This window comes from Rhinopithecus roxellana, chromosome 12 (genome assembly GCF_007565055.1).
Source record: "Rhinopithecus roxellana isolate Shanxi Qingling chromosome 12, ASM756505v1, whole genome shotgun sequence".
NCBI lineage: Eukaryota > Metazoa > Chordata > Mammalia > Primates > Cercopithecidae > Rhinopithecus > Rhinopithecus roxellana.
Window position 1 is genome coordinate 108,932,431 of NC_044560.1, and position 22,662 is coordinate 108,955,092.

A 22,662-nucleotide genomic window follows, 5' to 3' on the forward strand; every position below is an offset into this window, starting at 1 on the left:
CGGGGATTTCCGCGTGTCCTCATTGGTGGAACGGGTTGGAGTCGCTGTGTCCCGGCCCCGCCTCGGCCGTGAGATCTCCAGGGGGCGGAGCTTGCCGCTGCGCTCTACGGAAACGATTGGCCTTCAGCTCTGTCAATCTGAAGCTGGAGGCCTCAAAGTTGGGGGGAGGAGGAGGGTGGGATAAAGAGGAAAGGAGCGTGGAGGACGTGTGGTTACTCAAAGAACAGCTAAGAATTTTGCAATCAGCCTGAGCGGGGCGGTGGTGGGGCTGAGCAAAAGGAGGAGGAGCCAGGAGGCACTGGGAATGGACCCAGGAGTTCCGGACACCCGTCTTCCAGCGCAGCCTCTGTGGGAGGGCAGGACCTAAAGTCCCGTCACGCCCCCACAGGATTTACATATTTATGAGGAACCATCGAGATCTTTGGAGAACCAGCTAGCCTAGAGGAGGTAGGACATCTCGCTCCTCGCGCGTTTCCGTTTCCGCTAGGACACTGGCGGTTGGTGAGCATCATGGCAACCGTGGTAAGTGTGGGTGAGTGGAGGGTGAGGAGCGAGCTCGCAGTCTCGAGTTTGAGAGAGGAGGATGCTGGAGGCCCTCACTCCTGGGTCTGAGGGAGGAGGGATATGGGGGTCCAGACTCCTGAGTCTGAAGGAGGAGGAAGCTCAGCCTCCCACATCTGGGGGAGAAGGGGACATGGGGGCTGGACTTTCTGGATCTGAGGGAAGGAGGGAGCTGGGTACCAGGGCTCCTGGGTCTGAGGGAGTGAAATAAAGAAGGGGCTGGGATCCCGGAATCTCAGGTCTGCCCCATCATGCTATAGGGAACTCCAACTTTCAAAATCCTCTTGGCGCAACGGCGGGTTCCGCAGTCCTTGGCGCCAGTGTGATGAGGAATATTGTAGGACCTTGCGCTTCGAGCCATTTGGGAGCCTTGGATTGTTAGTGGTGCTAATGGCACTTGAGTTCCAAGCTGGAAGCACAGGCGGGTACCTGTTGTGTGTGTCTGAGAGCGCGAGGGCGCCTAGTGAGCCTTTAATGGGAAGAAATTGTCGAGGAACAAGAGAGTCTTCGTGGAGAGGACTAAAAGATTAGGGACCCAGAAATCGGGATCTTGTCATGCGACCGTTTTGGCCATTTTCATATTTCCAGTATTTCACATGGGCTATGTCTCGGTGTGAATGCTCAATAAATTATCACTTGAATATTTGAATGAATGTATGCACGTGAATGAAGTAGAGGCCAGGAAACGGCCTGGCACCTGCGCAAGAAATACCTGAATAAAGAAGTGATTTTGGCCGGGCGCGGTGGCTCAAGCCTGTAATCCCAGCACTTTGGGAGGCCGAGGTGGGCTGACTAGGTCAGGAGATCGAGACCATCCTGGCTAACACGGTGAAACCCTGTCTCTGCTAAAAATACAAAAAATCAGCCAGGCGTGGTGGCGGGCGCCTGTAGTCCCAGCTACTCAAGGAGAATGGCGTGAACCCGGGAGGCAGAGCTTGCAGTGAACCCAGATCGCGCCACTGCACTCCAGCCTGGGCGACAAAGTGAGACTCTGTCTCCAAAAAAAAGAAAAAGGTGATGTGACCTGAACTTAGGGACTGGGCTGGGCTTCCAGGTGCCTCAGTTTCCATGATGAGCCCAGTCAAGACGGAGGAAGGGAGGGAGAGAAAGTTGCTGGTAGCTGGGGTGAGATTTGAGTCTGTTGCTGTCACCAGGGTGAGGAGGAGGAGAAGGTGGATAGGGAAGTAGAAGAGAAAGGCTATGACCAGAACTTCTGTGGAGAAAGTATTGGAAGTATGAGGGAATGGTGGGTACTAAGTTTTGAAATGATCTTGGTTTTCATGGGGCCAGCAGGCAGCAAGGTTTTGGAGAGACTTACGGTGAAAGAGAAAGTCTCTGTAGCAGACAGTCTTTGGTAAGGGGCCTGTTTATGTTGACAGAGCTAAATTTGGGATTCCTGGATTCATGTCTTTTTTGTCGGGCGGGGATGCCTAGTCTTCTGGTTGTAGTCTGGGGGTAATATCCTATGTTCCTGGGTTCCAGCTTTCTATAGGAGACAGTAGGTGGGAAGGTTCACACAGTGACAGGGAAAGCTTGTGACCATTGATGGCCAGAAAGTCTAGACGATTGGCTCCAGAGGGAGGAGTCTTCCTTTGGGCTAGATAACTGTATGTCCTCTCCGGGGGAAGAAGAAAAGAAAGACCTGTAGGCTGGGCACAGTGGCTCACGCCTGTAATCCCACACTTTGGGAGGCCGAGGTAGAAAGATTGCTTGAGCCCAGGAATTTAAGACAAGCCGTGGCAACATAGTGAAACCTTGTCTCTACAAAAAAAATAAGAAAATTAGGCCGGATATGGTGGCTCACACCTGTAATCTTAGCACTTTGGGAGGCTGAGGTGGGCAGGTCACGAGGTCGAGAGTTCGAGAGCAGCCTGGCCAATATGGTGAAACCCCATCTCTACTAAAAATACAAAAAAAAAATTAGCCAGGCGTGGTGGCACATGCCTGTAGTCCCAGCTACTCTGGAGGCTGAGGCAGGAGAAGTGCTTGAACCCAGGAGGCAAAGGTTGCAGTGAGCCAAGATCGTGCCACTGGGTCGACCCAGCCTGGGTGACAAAGTGAGGCTCTGTCTCAAAAAAAAAAAAAAAGAAAGAAAAAAGAAAATTAGCCAAGTGTGGTGGGACTCACCTGTAGTCCCAACTCCTTGGGAGGCTGAGGTGGGAGGATTGCTTGAGCCTGGGAGGTGGAGGCCATGGCAGTCCAGCCTGGGTGACAGAATGAGATCTTGTCTCAAAAAAAAAAAAAAAAAAAAAAAACACACACACACACACACACACACACAAACCTGTGGGAAGGAAGAAGAGTTGGGGATAGGTGGCCTAGGTTAGCGTGCTGGCTTCTTAGCCTTCCTTTTCCTCATTAGAAATTATGAATTATTCCTCGGGAGGCTGAGGCAGGAGAATGGCGTAAACCCGGGAGGCGGAGCTTGCAGTGAGCTGAGATCCGGCCACTGCACTCCAGCCTGGGCGACAGAGCGAGACTCCATCTCAAAAAAAAAAAAAAATTATGGGCCGGGCGCGGTGGCTCAAGCCTGTAATCCCAGCACTTTGGGAGGCCGAGACGGGCGGATCACGAGGTCAGGAGATCGAGACCATCCTGGCTAACACGGTGAAACCCCGTCTCTACTAAAAATACAAAAACTAGCCGGGCGAGGTGGCGGGCGCCTGTAGTCCCAGCTACTCGGGAGGCTGAGGCAGGAGAATGGCGTAAACCCGGGAGGCGGAGCTTGCAGTGAGCTGAGATCTGGCCACTGCACTCCAGTCTGGGCGACAGAGCAAGACTCCGCCTCAAAAAAAAAAAAAAAAAAAAAAAAAATTATGAACTATTCCGAAGTGTCAGAAAATAATGTAACAGACGTGCAAAGATCCAGCATCCAGGATTGTTTCTTTGTTTTGCTTTTTTTCAAGACAGAGTCTCACTCTGTCTCTCAGGTGTAGTGCAATGGTGTGATCTTGGCTCCCTGCAGCCTCTGCCTCCCAGGTTCAAATGATCCTCCTGCCTCAGCCTCCTGAGTAGCTGGGACTACAGGTGCACCATGCCCAGCTAATTTTTGTATTTGTGTGTGTGTGTGTGTGTGTGTGTGTGTGTGTGCGCGCACATGTGTTAGTGATAGGGTCTTGCTCTGTCTGTCGCCCAGTCTGGAGTGCAGTGGTGCGATCTGTGCTCACTACAACCGTCTCCTCCTGGGTTCAAGCATTTCTCCTGCCTCAGCCTCCCAAGTAGCTGGGATTACAGGCACCCGCCACCACGCCTGGCTAATTTTTTATATTTTTAGTGTAGACTGGGTTTCACAATGTTGCCCAGACTGGTCTCGAACTCCTGACCTCAAGTGATCCACCTGCCTTGACCTCCCAAAGTGCTAGAATTACAGGTGTGAGCCACCGTGCCTGGCCTAATTTTTGTATTTTTAGTAGAGACAGGGTTTCACCATGTTGGCCAGGCTGGTCTTAAACCCCTGACCTCAAGTGATTTGCCTGCCTCAGCCTTCCAAAGTGCTGGTATTACAGGTGGGAGCCACTACGCCCAGCCTGTTGTTTTTCTTCTTAATAGCTTTATTGAGATAGAATTCACATACTACATAATTCACCCATTTAAAGTATACAGCTCAGTGTTTTCTAGCATATTCACAATTGTGCAGCCATTTCCACAGTCAATTTTAGAACATTGTCATCACGCCAAAAAGAAACGCCATGCTACTTACCTGTCACCGCTAATCCTCCCATACCTCCCGTCTTCAGTTCTAGGCAGCCACTAGTCTTTCTCTGTATATGGATTTGCTTATTGTGGCTACTTCATGTAGCCACATACAATACGTGTCTTTCGTGTGTGGCATCTTTCAGTCAGCATAACGTTTTCAAAGTTCATCCACGTTGTAGCATGTATTAGAACTCCATTCCTGGCCAGGAATGGTGACTCACACATGTAATCCCAACACGTTGGGGTGCCAAGGCTGGTGGATCTCCTGAAGTCAGGAGATCAAGACCAGCCTGGCCAACATGGTGAAACCCCATCTCTACTGAAAAATACAAAAAAAAAAAAAAAAAAAAAAAAAATTAGCCAGGCATGGTGGCAGGTGCCTGTAATCCCAGCTACTCGGGAGGCTGAGGCAGGAGAATCGCTTGAACCTAGGAAGCGGAGGTGGTAGTGAGCCAAGATTGTGCCATTGCACTCCAGCCTGGGTGACAGAGTGAGACTCTGTCTCAAAAACAAGGAAAAAGAACTCCATTCCTTTTTATGACTGAATAATATTCCGTTGCACAAATAGACCACATTTTAGTTCGCCGTTCATCAGCTGATGGACATGTGGGTTGTTTCTACCTTTTAGCTGCTGTGAATACTAGTGTCCATGTTTAGTGTGGACCTCCAGAGGGGCTCCTGAATTGTCCCAGGTGGTGTTTACTCACCTCCCTCTCCCATGTGAGAAGGCGTGGTAGCTGGCTTCTCTCTTTGGAGAACTGTCAACATGGGAGGCCTCAGTGTATTCTTGTTGAATGAGCTCAACACTTTAGAGTATCCCTTATGCAAACCACAGACATTGAGTCCCGAGGTAAACAAGAGAGACACAGGCTGTGCCCTTCATGGGACTCATGTCCACTGGAGCTGAGAATGTTGATCCATCCATCCCCCTTAGGAATGTGAGATTAGGCTCCCGGGGAGGACTTTCAACTGTCTGAATGTCTAGAGGTCCTAAAACTAGGGTGGCAGGGGTGGTGGTCAGAAAGGGCCTCCCCTAGGGGGCAGCACTTGATCTAATTCAGCGAGAAAGCAGGGAGCGCAGTCTGGACTCAGGCCAGCATGTGCGAGGCCTGGTGGTTGAGAACTGGGGCCGCCTGGTACAAGGGATGCTGGGAAATTAGCAGGGGCCAGACCATGTCCAGCTTCATGCCTGCTCCTCATTGATGTCTGTCCTTAAGGAGCTCACAGTTATTAGAAATGGGGAGGACTTGTCAGGGCACGGTGGTTCACACCTATAATCCCAGCACTTTGGGAGGACGTGGCGGGCAGATCACTTGAGGTCAGGGGTTTGAGACCAGCCTGGCCAACATGGCAAAACCCCATCTCTATTAAAAATACAAGAAAAATTAGCCAGGTGTGGTGGTGTGTGCCTGTAGGCCCAGCTACTCAGGAGGCTGAGGCAGGAGAATCGCTTAAACCCAGGAGGCAGAGGTTGCAGTGAGCTGAGATTGGGCCACTGCACTCCAACCTGGGTGACAGAGCAGACTCCATCTCAAAAAATAAAATAAAATAAAGAAATAGGGAGGACTTGGACAGGCATAGTGGCTCATGCCCATAATCCCAGCCCTCTGGGAAGCCAAGGCTCGCATATCACTTTAGGCTAGGAGTTTGAGACCAGCCTGGCCAACATGGCAAAAACCCATCTCTACTAAAAATACAAAAATCAGCCAGGTGTGTTGACACGTACCTGTAATCCCAGCTACTCAGGAGGCTGAGGCAGAGAACTGCTTGAACCCAGGAGGCAGAGGTTGCAGTGAGCCGAGATTGGGCCACTGCACTCCAGCCTGGGTGACAGAGTGAGACTTTGTCTCAAAAAAAAAAAGAGAGAAAGAAAGAAAGACAGAAAGAAAGAAAAGAAAGAAAGAAAGAAAAGAAAAGAAAAGAGGGAGGACTTAATTCTTTCACCAAATAACCAAATACGTGCTGGACCCTGAGGACCGAGCTGTGGATGAGACAGACAGTCCTTGTCTTCTTGGGGCTCAACCAAGCAGCCATTAGGCTGTAACAGGCAAGAGGGGTGGGGGTGACTGGCACCTGACCCATCGCCTACCTGTGAGGGGAAGGAGTGGAAAGGACCATCTCATGGGAGGGACAGAGGGGCCGTTGGTGAAAGCTGGGACCACACTAGTCCTCTGACACATCTTCTTGCACCCCCAGACAGCCACAACCAAAGTCCCGGAGATCCGTGACGTGACAAGGATTGAGCGAATCGGTGAGTGAGTTGGGTCAGGAATAGGAGCTAAGCCCTGCCTGCCATATGCCCTGATTGAGCAAACCTATTGAGGACCCCTAAGATGGAGAGGGAGGTGGTCTGCACACCAACTGCCCCCCACTACTGTTCCCCCTCTCCCTCTGTCTGCTGGGGGAGGAGGATCCTCAGTTCCAGAGTTGGGTCAGATGATGCAGTGGGGGCCAGGCTGCTAGCTTGGCTATCCTGGTGGGGTTCCCGGGTGTATTTGCCTGGAGGTCATAGATATTTATTGGGTGCTTTACTGGGTTTGACCTCGTATACCCAGTACACACTGTGGGGTGAGTGCCCTGAGGGCAGGGACCGGGTCTGTCTCATTCCTAGCTGTGTCCCTAGCACAGGACCTGACAGAGCAGATGATCAAGAGATAACCATTGAATGCACGAGTTTGCGTCCCGTGGAACCCTTGCAGTAACCCCATGAGGTGCATATTACAACTGTTAGCTGACTGAACTGAATTTTCAGAACAGCGAAATCACTGGCCCCAGCTCACAGAGCAGGAAGCTGAGGTGCAGTGAGGCCAGCAGGGTGCGCTCTCACAAAGAGCTTTACCGTCAGGAAAGAGACCGCATTCATTCATGCAGCAGACTCATTCAGGGCCTCTGAGAAAGGCAGTAAGGGCTCCTGGCTGTGAACATGGGTTTTAGAAGCCCAGTGCTGGATTCCTGAAGCTTAGCTCTGCCACTTTTCCACCATGTGGCCAAGGACTAGTTCCTCTCTGTGCCTCAGTTTCCTAATCTGCAAGATAGTTCACCTCATCAGTTAATGTAAGATTCAATAAAGTAGTTGATATAAAACACTTCGGGGCTGTGTGCCAACACTGTTTCATCTATTAAAAGTACCAGGGTGCTGAGCACAGTGGCTCACGCCTGTAATTCCAGCACTTTGGGAGGCCGAGACCAGTGGATCACCTGAGGTCAGGAGTTTGAGACCAGCCTGGCCAACATGGTGAAACCTCGTCTCTACTAAAAATATGAACATTTGCTGGGCGTGGTGGCGCACACCTGTAATCCCAGCTGCTCAGAGGCTTAGGTAGGAGAACCCCTTGAACCGGGAGGCAGAGGTTGCAGTGAGCCAAGATCATGCCATTGTATTCCAGCCTGGGTGACAAGAGTGAAACTCTGTCTCTAAATAAATAAATAAATAAAAGTGCTGAGGCTAGGTTAAGTGTCTCATACCTGTAATCCCAGCACTTTGGGAGGCCAAGGCAGGTGGATCACCTGAAGTCAGGAGTTTGAGACCAGCCTGGCCAACATGGTGAAATCCCGTCTCTACTAAAAATACAAAACTTAGCCAGGCATGGTGGTGCATGCCTGTAATCCCAGCTACTAGGGAGGATGGCTTGAACCTGGGAGGCAGAGGTTGCAGTGAGCCAATATCGTGCCACTGCGCTCCAGTTTAGGTGACAAAGTGAGACTCCATCTCAAAAACAAATAAAAAGTGCCAAGTATGGCCGGGCATGATGGGTCATGCCTGTAATCCAAACACTTTGAGAGGCGGAGGCAGGAGGACTGCTTGAATCAGGAGTTCAAGACCAGCCTGAGTCACATAGTCACATGACCCTGTCTCTAAAAGAAATAATAAAATAAAATGAAAAAATTAGCAGACAGTGGTGGTGCATGCCTGAGTCCCAGCTACTTGGGAGAACTGCTTGAACCAAGGAGGTTCAGGCTGTGGTGAGATGTGACTGTACCACCGCACTGCAGCCTGGGTGACAAAGTGAGACCCTCTCTCAAAAAAAAACAATAAAAAATTTTAAAAAATTAAAAAAAAAGAAAAGATGAACAGCCAAGCACTACTTGGGAGCTGAGGACCCAGTAGAGACTAACTGCACCCAGGAGCCACCCTTGGGGTGCTCATAGTCAAGCACTGGTGTCAGCAAATCTTTCTTAAAGTGTCAGATGGTAAATCTTTCCTCGTTGAAACTACTCAACTCTCCTCTTGCAGTGCGAAGGCAGCCCCAGACAGTATGTAAATGAACTGGCATGGCAGTGTTCCAACACAAAGATTTTTTGGTTGGGTTTTTTTTGTTTTGTTTTTTTTGAGATGGAGTCTCACTGTGTTGCCCAGGCTGGAGTGCAGTGGGGCGATCTCAGCTCACTGCAACCTCCACCTCCCAGGTTTAAGCGACTCTAGTGCCTCAGCCTCCCAAGTATCTGAGACTACAGGTGCATGCCACCATGCCAGGCTAATTTTTGTATTTTTTAGTAGAGATGGAGTTTCACCATGTTGACCAGGCTAGTCTCAAACTCCTGACCTCAGGTGATCTGCTTGCCTCTGCCTCCCAAAGTGCTGGAATTATAGCCATGAGCCACCATGCCCAGCTCCAATAAAATTTTATTTGCAAAAATAGGTGGCTGATCTACAGGCTGAGGTTTGCTTAACCCTTAGCTAATGTAAAGCATTGGAATCCCATCTTCCCCTCTCGCTGGCTGTGTGGCTGGGGCTTGGGACCTAACGTCTGTGAGCTCCCTCCCCATTCATATCAATAGGTCCTGGGACTCTGGCCATTTTGATACCCAGGAGTGTTTTCAGGGTGATAGCAGCCAGGACTCTTGTTTCATTGTATTTTGTTTTATTGAGACAGGTCTTGCTCTGTCGCCCAGGCTGGAGTGCAGTGGTACAATCTCGGCTCACTGCAACCTCCGCCTCCCAGGTTCAAGCAATTCTCCTGCCTCAGCCTCCTGAGAAGCTGGGATTATAGTCATCTGCCACCACGCCTGGCTAATTTTTGTATTTTTAAGAGAGACGGGGTTTCACCATGTTGGCCAGGCTGGTCTCGAACTCCTGACCTCCAGTGATCCGCCTGCCTTGGCCTCCCAAAGTGCTGGGATTACAGGCATGAGCCACCGCGCCCGGCCCCGGCCAGGGCTCTTTTTTTGCAGGGTCATATGGAATAAACTGAGAACATGTGGGTGCTGTGTAGGCCATAAACACGAAGTAATTGTGATCGTTAGCCCTTGTGGTTAGTTCTTAGTACGATGATGTGCTTAATCAGGTCTCATTGACTTTCATTTAACTAGGATGCATCCTCAGAGCAGCTCCAGTTCATTGAGTATTTACCACCTTCAGCCATCTTGCTAGGGAGGTGCCAATTTGGGATATCCTTCCCCTGTGCCCCTTCATTCCCCCAACCCCCTACTCCCTACTCCCACCCACCCCTTTGACAAGGAAGGAAACCAGGGCTCAGAGGGGTCAGGCCACACGTGCAGCAAGCTGGCTAGTAACTGAGTCTTTGTTCTTTCCCTTCACATAGGTGCCCACTCCCACATTCGGGGACTGGGGCTGGACGATGCTTTGGAGCCTCGGCAGGTAGAGCAGAGGAGGCTGGGGTGTGAGGGCCTCTCCATGAAGGTCTTAGGTGGTGGGTACCCAGGGCCCTGGGGAGTGTGGGGACTACGTTACGGTCTTCTGGACCTTTGGCTACATATCCATAAACTTCAGCCACACGTGGGTTTTCTTGGTACTAAAGAATTGGTTAGGCTGGGTGTGGTGGCTCATGCGTGTAATCCCAGCACTTTGGGAGGTCCAGGTGGGTGGATCACCTGAGGTCAGAGTTCAAGACCAGCCTGGCCAACATGGTGAAACCCCATCTCTACAAAAAATACAAAAATTAGCCGGACGTGGTGGTGCATGCCTGTAATCCCAGCTACTCAAGAGGCTGAGGCAGGAGAATCGCTTGAACCTGGGAGGTAGAGGTTGCAGTGAGCTGAGATTGTGCCACTGCACTCCAGCCTGGGTGACATCTCAAAAAAAAAAAAAAAGAATTGGAATTGGGTAGCAATTACTTTGCCACCTTAAAAAAAAATTTGGCTGAGTGCAATGGCTCATGCTTGTAATCCCAACACTTTGGGAGGCTGAGGTGGGAAGATTGCTTGAGCCTAAGAGTTTGAGGCCAGTCTGGGTAACATAATGAGACCCCGTCTCTACAAAAAATTTTAAAAATTAACTGGACATGGTGGCGCACATTTGTGGTCCCAGCTACTCAAGAGGCTAAGGTGGAAGGATCTCTTGATCCCTAGAAGTCAAGGCTACAGTGAGCCATGATCGTACCACTGTACTTCAGCCTGGGTGACAGAGTGAGATCTTGTCGCAAAAAAAATGGAGAAAGCTTTTTTGGCTTTTCCCAGAAGTCCTGCTAGTAATATCTGCTTCCATCTCACTAGCCAGGATGTGGTAGAAATGCAGTGGTAGCCCCGTAGGAAATCACCTCATGTGCTGCCTCCCACCCACAGGCTTCGCAGGGCATGGTGGGTCAGCTGGCGGCACGGCGGGCAGCTGGAGTGGTGCTGGAGATGATCCGGGAGGGGAAGATTGCCGGGCGGGCAGTCCTTATTGCTGGCCAGCCAGGGACGGGGAAGACGGCCATCGCCATGGGTAAGAAACCTCCCAGGGCAGGAACTCTCCTTGTCCCTGGTAAATAACTCCTCCTATGTGGGTCAGGGTCAGGATCAGCCACATTTAACCGATGACCCAAAGTGACGGTGGCTTAAACACTCAGAATTCATTCTCGGCTGTGGAAGAATCTAGAGGTAGGCCATTTGGGACTTATTAAGTAGTTCCAGGAAGTCTTCCATCTTCCTGCCTCATCATCCCCTGCACTTGGTTCCAGTGTCAAGAGGACGTCATGTTCTAAGAGGGCTGCCGGAGCTCCAGCCTTCCCATTCATAATCCAGGCAGCAGGAAGAAAAGAGCATGATGGTGAACCCCCTCGAGTTGGCTTCCTTTAAGCAGTCATCTTGGAAATCCTCCATGCTTCTGCTTATATCTCATTGACTAGAATTTAATCATATGATCACACTCTGTTTTTGGGGAGGCTGGGACATTAAATGTTTTTTAAAATTTCATAATTCGGACCATTTTTGCCTTAAGAAAATGAAGATTCTTCTGTTGGACAACAGGTTGTAAAAATAAAAAATTTTAAAAAAGAAAACAGGAGGGCCGGGCACGGTGGCTCAAGCCTGTAATCCCAGCACTTTGGGAGGCCGAGACGGGCGGATCACGAGGTCAGGAGATCGAGACCATCCTGGCTAACACGGTGAAACCCCGTCTCTACTAAAAATACAAAAACTAGCCGGGCGAGGTGGTGGCACCTGTAGTCCCAGCTACTCGGGAGGCTGAGGCAGGAGAATGGCGTAAACCCGGGAGGCGGAGCTTGCAGTGAGCTGAGATCCCGCCACTGTACTCCAGCCTGGGAGACAGAGCCAGACTCCGTCTCAAAAAAAAAAAAAAAAAAAGAAAAGAAAACAGGAAAGAAAATGAGGGTTCTGGAACTAAGGAAGAAGGGGAAGGTGGGTATTGAGGAGTCACCCAGCATCTCTGTTGCAGTCCACTAGTGATTTATGATTTTTTCACTCCCAGCTGTTCTTCTTCTTCCTTGTTGAACTCCTATTTATCCTTCAAAACCCTACTTCAGCATCTCTGCCCCACTGAAGCTTTTCCTAACCCACTGCTCTTCCCACTCACTCCCACCTCTGTGCTGAGGATGGAGCCAGGCAGGAAGAATCAGAATAACAGCCAGGTCTTCAGTGAAGATAAAGCAGTGCCTGTTGGGGTGCCAGGCCTTGGACTGGACACTGGGGACCCATAGATGAGTTAGACCAAGGCCTGACTTCAAAGAGCTCCTGGACTGGAGGAGGTGGTCATGGACATGATCCCTTCCAAGGTGACGTGTTACAGCGGAGGTAGCATGTGACAGAGGAGGCACCTGACCTTGGTAGGAAAACGGGGCATGTGGTGGCATTTGTCGGTGGAGGCTTCCAGAGAAGTGGATACCTGAGCTAAGCCTAGTAGGATGGCCAGGAGGCTCCTGGGCGGACACTGGGGACAGCATGTCCAGGCCCAGAATGTGGCACACACAGTGCCTTCCTTCCCTCCATCCTTTCTCCTTTCCTCTTCTTTTTTTTTTTTTTTTTGAGACAGTTTCACTCTGTTGCTCAGGCTGGAGTGCAGTGGTGTGATCTTCGCTCACTGCAACCTCTGCCTCCCGGGTTCAAGTGATCCTCCTGTCTCAGCCTTCCAAGTAGCTGGGATTACAGATATGTGCCACCACACCCAACTAATTTTTGTATTTTTAGTAGAAATGGGATTTCACCCTGTTGGCCAGGCTGGTCCCGAACTCCTGACCTCAGGTGATCCACCCGCCTGCCTTGGCCTCCCAAAGTGCTGGAATTATAGGTGTGAGCCTGTAGACTTTATTTTTTAGGCATGTTGTGACTGTGCCTAGCCTCGCCTTTCCTCTTCTTGTGTCTCCCAGGCAAAGCCTCCTGCAGGCCAAACCCTGTGCTGGGCAGCACTGGGGTGAGGCCGGCCTCGCCCTGGGGGGGACGCTCCTTAGTCTAGTGAAGGAGGCAGAGAGGACCCCTGGTGTCCCCAGGTGGCATGGGCCATGCTCGTCCACTCAGTCCTCAGCAGATACTTGCTGAGTTCTGTGATGACGGCCATTGTGCATCTGCAAAGGGGACCAAGAAGAAGTACCACTTGACACTGGGCAGGAGGGTGTGGCAACAGCCTGTCTGTAAGGGCATGCCCCACATTGGGCCAAACCTTGTGGCCAGGAAGGTGGAGGGAAAGGTCTGGCGCTCAGAGCCGTTGCTGGAGACAGCCCTGCTTCCTGCCGGCCACCCCAGGCCACAGGCGGTCGAGCGCCCTGCCCTGTGCCGGTTTCAGGCTGTGCAATCATGTTACCACTGAGCACCAGTGCGTGCCTGCCTGCCTACCCATAGTTGCTCCTAAGCAGGGTGTCATGCCATGCCGGCACCTGTTATCCCCATTAGACCGAGGGGGAAACAGGCTCGGGGAGCCGTCCAGATCACACGGTGCCGACTGCACTAAGTGGTGGATCTGGGATCAGAACCCAGGCAATCTGCCTTCATCACTTGTAACTATTGTGGCAGCCCCTTAGCCTTAGTCCCTGCTCCCCATTGCCCAGCTCTGAGGCTAAACAGCTCATAGAGGCTGGGAGACAGATGTGGCGAGATTCTAGGGTGTACCCTCTGGGCAATGTGGGATTCTAAGCCAGGCCTGCCAGAGCAACCTGCCCTCCCTGTCTTCTCATTCACTGTCTGCCTCGTGGCTGAACCCTTCTCTCCAGTTCCCGCTCCCCAGGGCTCTGCTCAGCTCAGAGCCAAGTCCTTACATGTAGGATGGCACTGAACCCTCTTTCCTGGGGTGGGAGAAGAGCTAGTTTGCCACAGAGCAGGTGTCGGGGACCTAGGGCCAGAGCGGCTTCACCTACCCGGATTGCCTCCTCCCCAGGCATGGCGCAGGCCCTGGGTCCCGACACACCATTCACAGCCATCGCCGGCAGTGAAATCTTCTCCCTGGAGATGAGCAAGACTGAGGCGCTAACGCAGGCCTTCCGGCGGTCCATCGGCGTTCGCATCAAGTAAGCAGGCGACCCGAGGCGGGTGCCAGTCCCCAGAGCCTGGGAGCAACTCCACGCCCCGGGCGGCTTGTCCTTTGTCCCGGAGCTCTGGGAAGGTTGTGATTCCCGAGGGCACAGGTGTCAGGCTGTCTCCTCAGATCTGCTCTCTGGCTAGGGAGGAGACGGAGATCATCGAAGGCGAGGTGGTGGAGATCCAGATTGATCGACCGGCAACAGGAACGGTGAGTCTGCGTGAGTCTGTACCGTGCTGAGGCCACCTCCAGCGCCAGGGTTGGAGACAGTAGGTGTCAGGTGTGCACTGAGGTCAGAATCCCATGGAATGTCCTAGCTGCAGACTAGAACCCAAAGTGCTGGGATTACAGGCGTGAACCACCATACCTCTCCTTTTTCTTTTTTTTTTTTTTTCAATTTCTGTTTTCTCCTTTTTGCATAGCTGTGTTTTCTGATTTTGCGATCAACAAAAACAACTTCTATTTGGGTATAAATAAACTGACCTACAGTAGGAGGTCAGTTAACTTGACAGTGACTTATCCCCTCATGAGGGACATTATAAGCAATAGAAACTGAGGTAGTGAAATAACGAGAGAGATCTGTTAGGGAATTCTCAACAGACTTCAAAACCCATTCTGTGGCCAAAAGGCATGTCCTGTCCAGCTTACGTGATACAAGTGATTTGCTCTTTTTTTTTTTTTTTTTTTTTCCGAGACAAGTCTCTCTCTGTGTCCCCCAGGCTGGAGTGCAGTTGTGCGATCTCAGCTCACTGCATCCTCTGCCTCCCGGGTTCAAGTGATTCTCCTGCCTCAGCCTCCCGAGTAGCTGGGATTACAGGTGTGCACCACCAGGCATAGCTAATTTTTATATTTTTAGTAGAGATGGGTTTCACCATGTTGGCCAGGCTGGTCTCGAACTCCTGACCTCGTGATCTGCCCACCTCGGCCTCCCAAAGTGCTGGGATTACAGGCGTGAGCCATCGTACCTGGCCTTTTTCTTTTCTTTGTTTTTTTTCAATTTCTGTTTTCTCCTTTTTGCATAGCTATGTTTTCTGATTTCGCGATCAACAAAAACAGCTTTTATTTGGGTATAAAATAGGAATGTCAAAGTGTGGCCTTTGGCAATTTTGCGAGACCTTGGGCCTATGTTGTTTATAATAGACTTTATTATTTATTTATTTTGAGACGGCATCTCACTCTGTTGCCCAGGCTGGAGTGCAGTGGCGTGATCTTAGCTCACTGCAAGCTCCGCCTTCTGGGTTCATGCCACTCTCCCGCCTCAGCCTCCCGAGTAGCTGGGCAGATTACAGGTGCCCGCCACCACGCCTGGCTAATTTTTTGGTTTTTTTAGTAGAGACGGGGTTTCACTGTGTTAGCCAGGATGGTCTCGATCTCCTGACCTCGTGATCCACCTGCCTCGGCCTTCCAAAGTGCTGGGATTACAGGTGTGAACCACCGCACCCGGCCAATAGACTTTATTTTTTAGGCATGTTTTTTGTTTACTATTTTTATTAAGAGTTTTATTGAGTTTTGACCGGGTGTGGTGGCTCACGACTGTAATCCCAGCACTTTGGGAGGCTGAGGTGGGTGGATCACTTGAGGTCAGGAGTTCAAAACCAGCCTGGCCAACATGGTGAAACCCCTTCTCTACTAAAAATACAAAATGGCCAGGCACGGTGGCTCATGCTTGTAATCCCAGCACTTTGGAGGCTGAGGTGGGCGGATCACCTGAGGTCAGGAGTTCAAGACCAGCCTGACCAACATGGTGAAACCTTGTCTCTACTAAAAATACAAAAAATTAGCTGGGCATGGTGGTAGGCGCCTGTAATCCCAGCTACTCAGGAGGCTAAGGCAGGAGAATTGCTTGAATCCAGGAGGCAGAGGTTGCAGTGAGCTGAGATCGCGCCATCACACTCCAGCCTGGGCAACAAGAGTGAAACTCCGTCTCAAAAAACATTAAAAATAATAAAAATACTAAACAATTAGCTGGGCATGGTGGCACACATCTGTAATCCCAGCTACTTGGGAGGCTGAGGCAGGAGAACTGCTTGAACCTGGGAGGTGGAGGTTGGAGTGAGCCGAGATTGCACCACTGCACTACAGCCTGGGTGACAGCAAGACACCATCTCAAAAAAAAAAAAAAAGAGCTTTATTGAGTTTTAATTGACATACAGAAAGCTGCACACATTCCAAGTGTCCAGTATGGTCGATTGGGACATACATGTTCACCCGCGGAGCCATCACCATGTCAGGCTGGTGAGCACACCATATCTCTTCCCCAAAGAGCTTCCTTGTGTCGTGCCCATTTTGAAGCTGTGTAAGCAGAGGCCAGAGCACAGCCAGAAGCTTATCAACACTGGGGACACTGGGGGCACTGGGGCAACAGCAGGGCCCTCTCTGATCCCCTTCCCTGGCTTGTCCCCACTCTCAGGGCTCCAAGGTGGGCAAACTGACCCTCAAGACCACAGAGATGGAGACCATCTACGACCTGGGCACCAAGATGATTGAGTCCCTGACCAAGGACAAGGTCCAGGCCGGGTGAGCAGTCAGGGGCCATGCCAGGCAGCCAGGGGAATGGGCAAGCTTGGGCCCATTCCTTTCCTTACTCCACCCCCTATCCCTCTGTAGGGACGTGATCACCATTGACAAGGCGACAGGCAAGATCTCCAAGCTGGGCCGCTCCTTCACACGCGCCCGCGACTACGACGCTATGGGCTCCCAGGTGCGGCCGGGAGTCCTGCGATCCCCTCACCCCCAGCACTGTGGTGTTTTCACCTCCTCCATCACCCCCGTGACCCATGGGGTCTGGATCTTCCTGTCACTCTGACTTTTTGTCCTGGTATTCCTGGGTCTTCCCTGTAACCCTAGGACAGCTGGGCCCCTCAGCCTGGCACTGTAGTTTCACATCACCACATGTGGCCTGTGGCTTCTGAGGTCCTCCAGGAGCCCCCATGACCCTTAGCTCTCTGGAACACCCCTAGTCCTGACTACCTCCTGGGCCTGGGGTTTCCGGATGACCCCATTTAGCCTCCCAGCTCCATTTCCTGGAGCTCCAATCTCCCCCAGACAGAGGCCTTTAGGGGCCCCCTTCATACCCATCCCTGCCCTGTCTTCTCCCTTCTTCTCCCACCCCCGCCCCATAGACCAAGTTTGTGCAGTGCCCGGATGGGGAGCTCCAGAAACGCAAGGAGGTGGTGCACACCGTGTCCCTGCACGAGATCGACGTCATCAACTCCCGCACCCAGGGCTTCCTGGCGCTCTTCTCAGGTGAGGCTCCTCCTGCCCTGCCCTGCCCCAGGCCTGGCAGCCTCCTTCGGGCCCCCTCTGTTCCTGAGCTCCTAGTGTGGCCCACTTGCTCCGCACCCTTTCCTGTAACTCTGGCCTGTGGCTGCCTCTGTTCTCCACCTGCAAGTCCGCTTCGTCCCCCGCTGCTGGTGCTGTGATGGGGGTGTCGCCCTGCCCTCTCCCCATCCTGTGTTCTCTGCCTCTGTTCCTCCTCTCTGGGGATGTTTCATTCTCCTCGTCCCTCCTTGTTTTGCTCCCCTTTCTCCACCCCTGCATCATCCTTCTCTGTCTTAGTCACACTGTGGCCCTGGAACCCACCTCCTCTCTGACTTCCCTGATGCAACCTGTGCCTCACGTAGGTGACACAGGGGAGATCAAGTCAGAAGTCCGCGAGCAGATCAATGCCAAGGTGGCAGAGTGGCGCGAGGAGGGCAAGGCAGAGATCATCCCTGGAGTGAGGACCTGGGACATGGCTGGAGCAGGTGGCGGGGTGGGGGTGGGCTGGGGAAGCAGGGACATGGGTGGCGACTCTCACACACACCCCAATCCCAGGTGCTGTTCATCGATGAGGTCCACATGCTGGACATCGAGAGCTTTTCCTTCCTCAACCGGGCCCTGGAGAGTGACATGGCGCCCGTCCTGATCATGGCCACCAACCGTGGCATCACGCGGTGAGCCAGCTACAGGGGCCTCTGGGGAAAACGGGATGCTCCGGGCAGTGGATGTGGTCAGAGGGTCCACAGGGAGCCTGTGTTGACACCTGGTCAGGGAGGGACTGGTGACTGCGGTGTGCGCTCTTCCCTCACAAAAGGCGGGTGGGAGGCAGCTCTGCTCCCGAGGAAGCCCGAGACTGTGTTCTTGCTGCCTTTCTGTCTTGCTACTCCTTTGGCCCCCAAGGCTGCAGTTTTGAAAGTGCGTGCCGAAGCGCCCCAGGGTGGTGCAGGACACCACAGGAGTGCTGTGGGATGTTTTCTGATCTTGAGGGAAGCACAGTGACATCTGTTAGACACAACATAAACTACGACTGTTCAGTCACTTCGACCCAACAACTTCATTCACAGAACTCTTAGTGTTGTGTTTGGCCTGAGGATGCCAGGGACAGAGTCCCATGACACAGAGGGTACCATGCTCTGCTGAAGCCTGGGAACCTCATCTCCCAGGTGTTGCCAGCACCCTGTGCGTGGGGAACTCTTAGTGTTGTGTTTGGTCTGAGGATGCTGGGGACAGATTCCTGTGACACAGGGTACTGTGCTATGCTGAAGCCTGGGAACCTCGTCTCCCAGGTGTTACCAGCACCCTGTGCGTGGGGAACTCTTAGTGTTGTGTTTGGTCTGAGGATGCCAGGGACAGATTCCTGTGACACAGAGGGTACTGTGCTGTGCTGAAGCCTGGAAACCTGGTCTCCCAGGTGTTGCCAGCACCCTATGTAGCTGGGATTATGGGCACTCGCCACCATGCCCGCTGGCTGTCTTCTCCACCTCGCCACATTTTGGCCCACAGGAAGCAGGGGGATGTGGAAGGCAGACAGCCCCATAGGCTGTGATCCACAGGCTGCACCCCACCCTTGTACCCACATCCCATTGCCCGGCACTGCTCAGTCTCAGGGCTGTACCTGGTGGCAAAGAAGGCTGGGGACTGTCAGCTGCAGCACTGCAGCTGTGGGCCCAGCTGAAACTGGGCGGTTGGGGTGGGCACCACAAAAGAGACGAAGCGGGCATCCTACAGAGGATGGGGGGCCGCTGTGCCTGGCTCTGTGTTTGGCTCTTTTAACTCCTTGGATCTGCAGAAGAAGCTCTGAAGGTAGATATCACCTCAGCCCCATTTTACAGGGCAGGAAGTGAGGCCCAGTGACTTACTCAGGTCACAAGTCTAGAAAGTGGCAGAGCCCGAATTTGATCTCTCGGTGGCTGGACACTGGAAGAGACCCCCAGGGCTGATGGTGTTTTCATAGAAACTGCAGGTCAGGGCCTGGGGACTGCCCAGGGGCACCTCCTGTGGGAGGCAGCAGCTACGGGCAGCCCTGATGGTTTGTAGACTCCGTATCTGAGAATCTCCTTGTTTGCTAAGATTTATTTGTAATCCGCAAGTAAATATCTGCCCTGCTTTCGACCACAAATTCAAGTCACCTGGCACCCACTTTCCTAGCTGAGTGTGAACGAGGCAACACTGCCTGCTCCCTTTAGCGCTCATGCTGTAAATAAGTGTCCTTGTTGTATTCTATTTAGTGCTACGTTTTCACTTTTCTTTTTTGAGATAGGGTCTTGCTCTGTTGCCCAGGCTGCAGTGCAGAGGCACGATCATGGCTCACTGCAGCCTCAGTGCCTGCCACACACACATACACACACACACACACACACACACACACACACACACACACACACACACCACCCCTGGGGCTCAATCAATCCTCTGGCCTCAGCCTCCTCATCAGCTGGGACTATGGGCGTGCACCACTATACTTAGCTAATTTTTGTTTTTATTTTGAGGCAGAGTCTAACTCTCTTGCCAGGCTGGAGTGCAGTAGCACGATCTCGGCTCACTGCAAGCTCTGCCTCCCGGGTTCAAGCAGTTCTCCTGCCTCAGCCTCCCGAGTAGCTGGGATTACAGACACCCCCAACCATGCCTGGCTAATTTTGGTATTTTTAGTAGAGACGGGGTTTCACCATATTGGCCAGGCTGGTCTTGAACTCCTGACCTCGTGATCTGCCCACCTTGGCCTCCCAAAGCGTTGGAATTACAGGGGTGAGCCACTGCGTCCAGCCTAATTTTATTTTTTTATTTTGTATTTTGTATTTTTGTATTTTTTTTGTAGAGATGGGGTTTTGCCATGTTGCCCAGGTTGGCCTAAAACTCCTGGGCTCAAGCAATCCGCCTGCCTCAGCCTCCCAAAGTGTTGTCATGTTTTTGTGCCTTTTTTCAAAAAAAAACTTTTTGGGGCCATTTGTTGGTGATCCTGCCGTTTGAAATGTCCCCTGTGCACAGTGCTGAAGTGCTGTCTGGTATTGTAAGTGCAGGGAGGCTGTGATGCCTGACGGAGGAAATAGCGTGTTACAGACGCTTCGCTGAGCCCAAGTTAGAATGCTGTTGACATGAGCTCCACGTTCGAGAATAAACAGTGATATTACATAAACACATGAAAATAGAAACACACATAAATGAGGCCAGGCGCAGTAGCTCACTCCTGTAATCCCAGCACTTTGGGAGGCTGAGGTGGGCAGATCACGAGGTCAAGAGAACGGCGAGACCATCCCAGCCAACATGATGAAACCCCGTCTGTATTAAAAATAGAAAAAATTAGCTGGGCATGGTGGCAGGCGCCTGTAGACCCAGCTACTTGGGAGGCTGAGGCAGGAGGATCGGTTGAACCCGGGAGACGAGGGTTGCAGTGAGCCGAGGTCACACCACGGCACTCTAGCCTCGCAACAGAGCGAGACTCCGTCTTAAAAAACAAACAACAGAAACCCACAAATGAAAACACGCATAGACCCAGATTATATATATATTGATTGACGAAAATACTGTGAGTAGAGGGTCAAGAGAGCCTAGCCCTGTGTTCCACTAGGAGCAGTGGCTCAGGATCGGCTAACTGCAGTGTTCACGGTGACTTTCTAGAACCTCACTGCGGTGAATAAGGGGAACTGACTGTATACCCTGGCACCAGCCCTGGGCTGGCCCCGCTGCAGCAGGGAACAAGACAGGTTCTGTCCCCAGCTTTGTGAAGCTTTGTGTTGAGCACGGGAGTGGGACCTTGATCCAGTAATCCTGGAGGCAGAGAGCTAGCTTAAAGCAGCCCAGCTCTGCGGAAAGGTGCCCTTGGGGGACTGACACAGTTGTGGAAGGCTGCGTCATCAGGGGGTGATGTCATCATGTGACAGGAGACATGAGCTAAAGGTTAAGTGGTGTTGGGCCCAGTGAGTGGGTGGTGATGGGAGGTGGGAGTGTTCCCAGCAAAGGGAATGAAAAGGGAGCATCCCCCGACAGCCCCCTTTCTACCTCTTCCTCAGAATCCGGGGCACCAGCTACCAGAGCCCCCACGGCATCCCCATAGACCTGCTGGACCGGCTGCTTATCGTCTCCACCACCCCCTACAGCGAGAAAGACACGAAGCAGATCCTCCGCATCCGGTGCGTGCAGGACCAGGCCGTGCGCCTGAGAGGCGGGGCTGGGGTCTACCCTGTTTGACAAATGCCGACACTGAGGTCTGGCGGACTGGCATGGTGGCTGGGCCTGCAAAAGAGAGGGCTGATCTGGCACCCAGACAGTGGCCGCCGATCCAGGAGCAGGAGCCATGGTGGAAAAGGGAGGCGAGGTACCTGTGACTGGTGTGGGGGCCAGCGCCCTGGGGGGTGGTCAGGAGGCCTAGGTTTTAGGTCCAGCCCAGCCCGTCTCTGTGGCTCTTCTAGCCTCAGCATTCTATGGTTCTAAGATGGAGGTGCCACATATTCCCAGTGGGGAAGGGCCAGAGGGTTGCTGTGGCCACTTTTGCTGCAGTCAGAGGCTAGGCCCTGGCTGAGCCACCCCCGTCCCCCACTGCTTGCAGGTGCGAGGAGGAAGATGTGGAGATGAGTGAGGACGCCTACACAGTGCTGACCCGCATCGGGCTGGAGACGTCACTGCGCTACGCCATCCAGCTCATCACGGCTGCAAGCCTGGTGTGCCGGAAACGCAAGGTCAGCCGGCCGAATTAGCCAGCAGGGCCAGATGGCGGCAGTGAGTGACGCACTGCTTCAGGGGCTGCCAGGGTTCCGATTTCAACCTAGGATGTACATTTTCAGAGGCAGTGAATTTTCATCCCTCAGGTTGTCTTCTGTATCTCCCCACCTGGCCTCCAGTAGGTGCTCAGTAAATCTCTGTTGACTGTAAGTAGATGCTGTTAGGTCCACCTTACAGATAAAGAAACAGGAATGAAGAGGCTGGGCCCACAACCAGGAGATGGCCAGGCAGGATTTGGACCCAGGCGATCTGGCCCAGAATGCCCTCCCCTCACATGCCACCCTCTGCTGCCTAGAACATGGAGGTGGCATACGCTGGGGTCTGTGCCGTGAGCCTCACGGAGAGGGGCCCAACTCAGGACCTGCCCTCCCCCTCCAGGGTACAGAAGTGCAGGTGGATGACATCAAGCGGGTCTACTCACTCTTCCTGGACGAGTCCCGCTCCACGCAGTACATGAAGGAGTACCAGGACGCCTTCCTCTTCAATGAACTCAGTAAGAATCCCTACCCTGCACTTGTACTGCCAGAGCCAACCTCAGGGAGGAAGAGGGAGCTCGGCCTAGAAGTCTTAGGCCCTGCCCCAGGGCCACACTGACCATGTGGCCTTCCTTCTCCCCACAGAAGGCGAGACCATGGACACCTCCTGAGCTGGATGTCATCCCCTGTCCCCACCCTGTTTTTACCAGAGTTCTGACACTGTGACTTTGTATAATAAAATGGTTTGAAGCTGCACCCACCCTGTGT

At 52.5% G+C, this 22,662-nt stretch overlaps 1 protein-coding gene across 2 annotated transcripts; it reads left to right on the forward strand.

Annotated features, from left to right (window-relative positions):
- The first annotated feature begins 46 nt into the window (after positions 1-46).
- On the forward strand, positions 47-22,650 carry RUVBL2 (RuvB like AAA ATPase 2). Of its 2 annotated transcripts, none has more exons than XM_010368613.2 (15): positions 47-522; positions 6,454-6,508; positions 9,801-9,856; positions 10,780-10,921; positions 13,802-13,931; positions 14,086-14,152; positions 16,353-16,459; positions 16,550-16,643; positions 17,065-17,188; positions 17,566-17,660; positions 17,759-17,877; positions 21,211-21,330; positions 21,747-21,876; positions 22,298-22,412; positions 22,540-22,650. In XM_010368613.2, the coding sequence occupies exons 1-15, from the start codon at positions 511-513 to the stop codon at positions 22,563-22,565; spliced, it is 1,392 nt and encodes a 463-aa protein (XP_010366915.1). In that variant the 5' UTR covers positions 47-510; the 3' UTR covers positions 22,566-22,650. The 2 variants fall into 2 exon arrangements, with proteins under 2 accessions (XP_010366915.1, XP_030798123.1); XM_030942263.1 differs by having other exon boundaries at positions 161-447.
- Positions 22,651-22,662: the final 12 nt, after the last annotated feature.

Excerpts from the sequence above, each read along its gene's own strand:
- RUVBL2 (XM_010368613.2), top strand. Across the intron at positions 10,922-13,801 it reads GAAGACGGCCATCGCCATGG|GCATGGCGCAGGCCCTGGGT; the intron begins GTAAGAAACCTC and ends CCTCCTCCCCAG. Across the intron at positions 16,644-17,064 it reads ACGACGCTATGGGCTCCCAG|ACCAAGTTTGTGCAGTGCCC; the intron begins GTGCGGCCGGGA and ends CCCGCCCCATAG.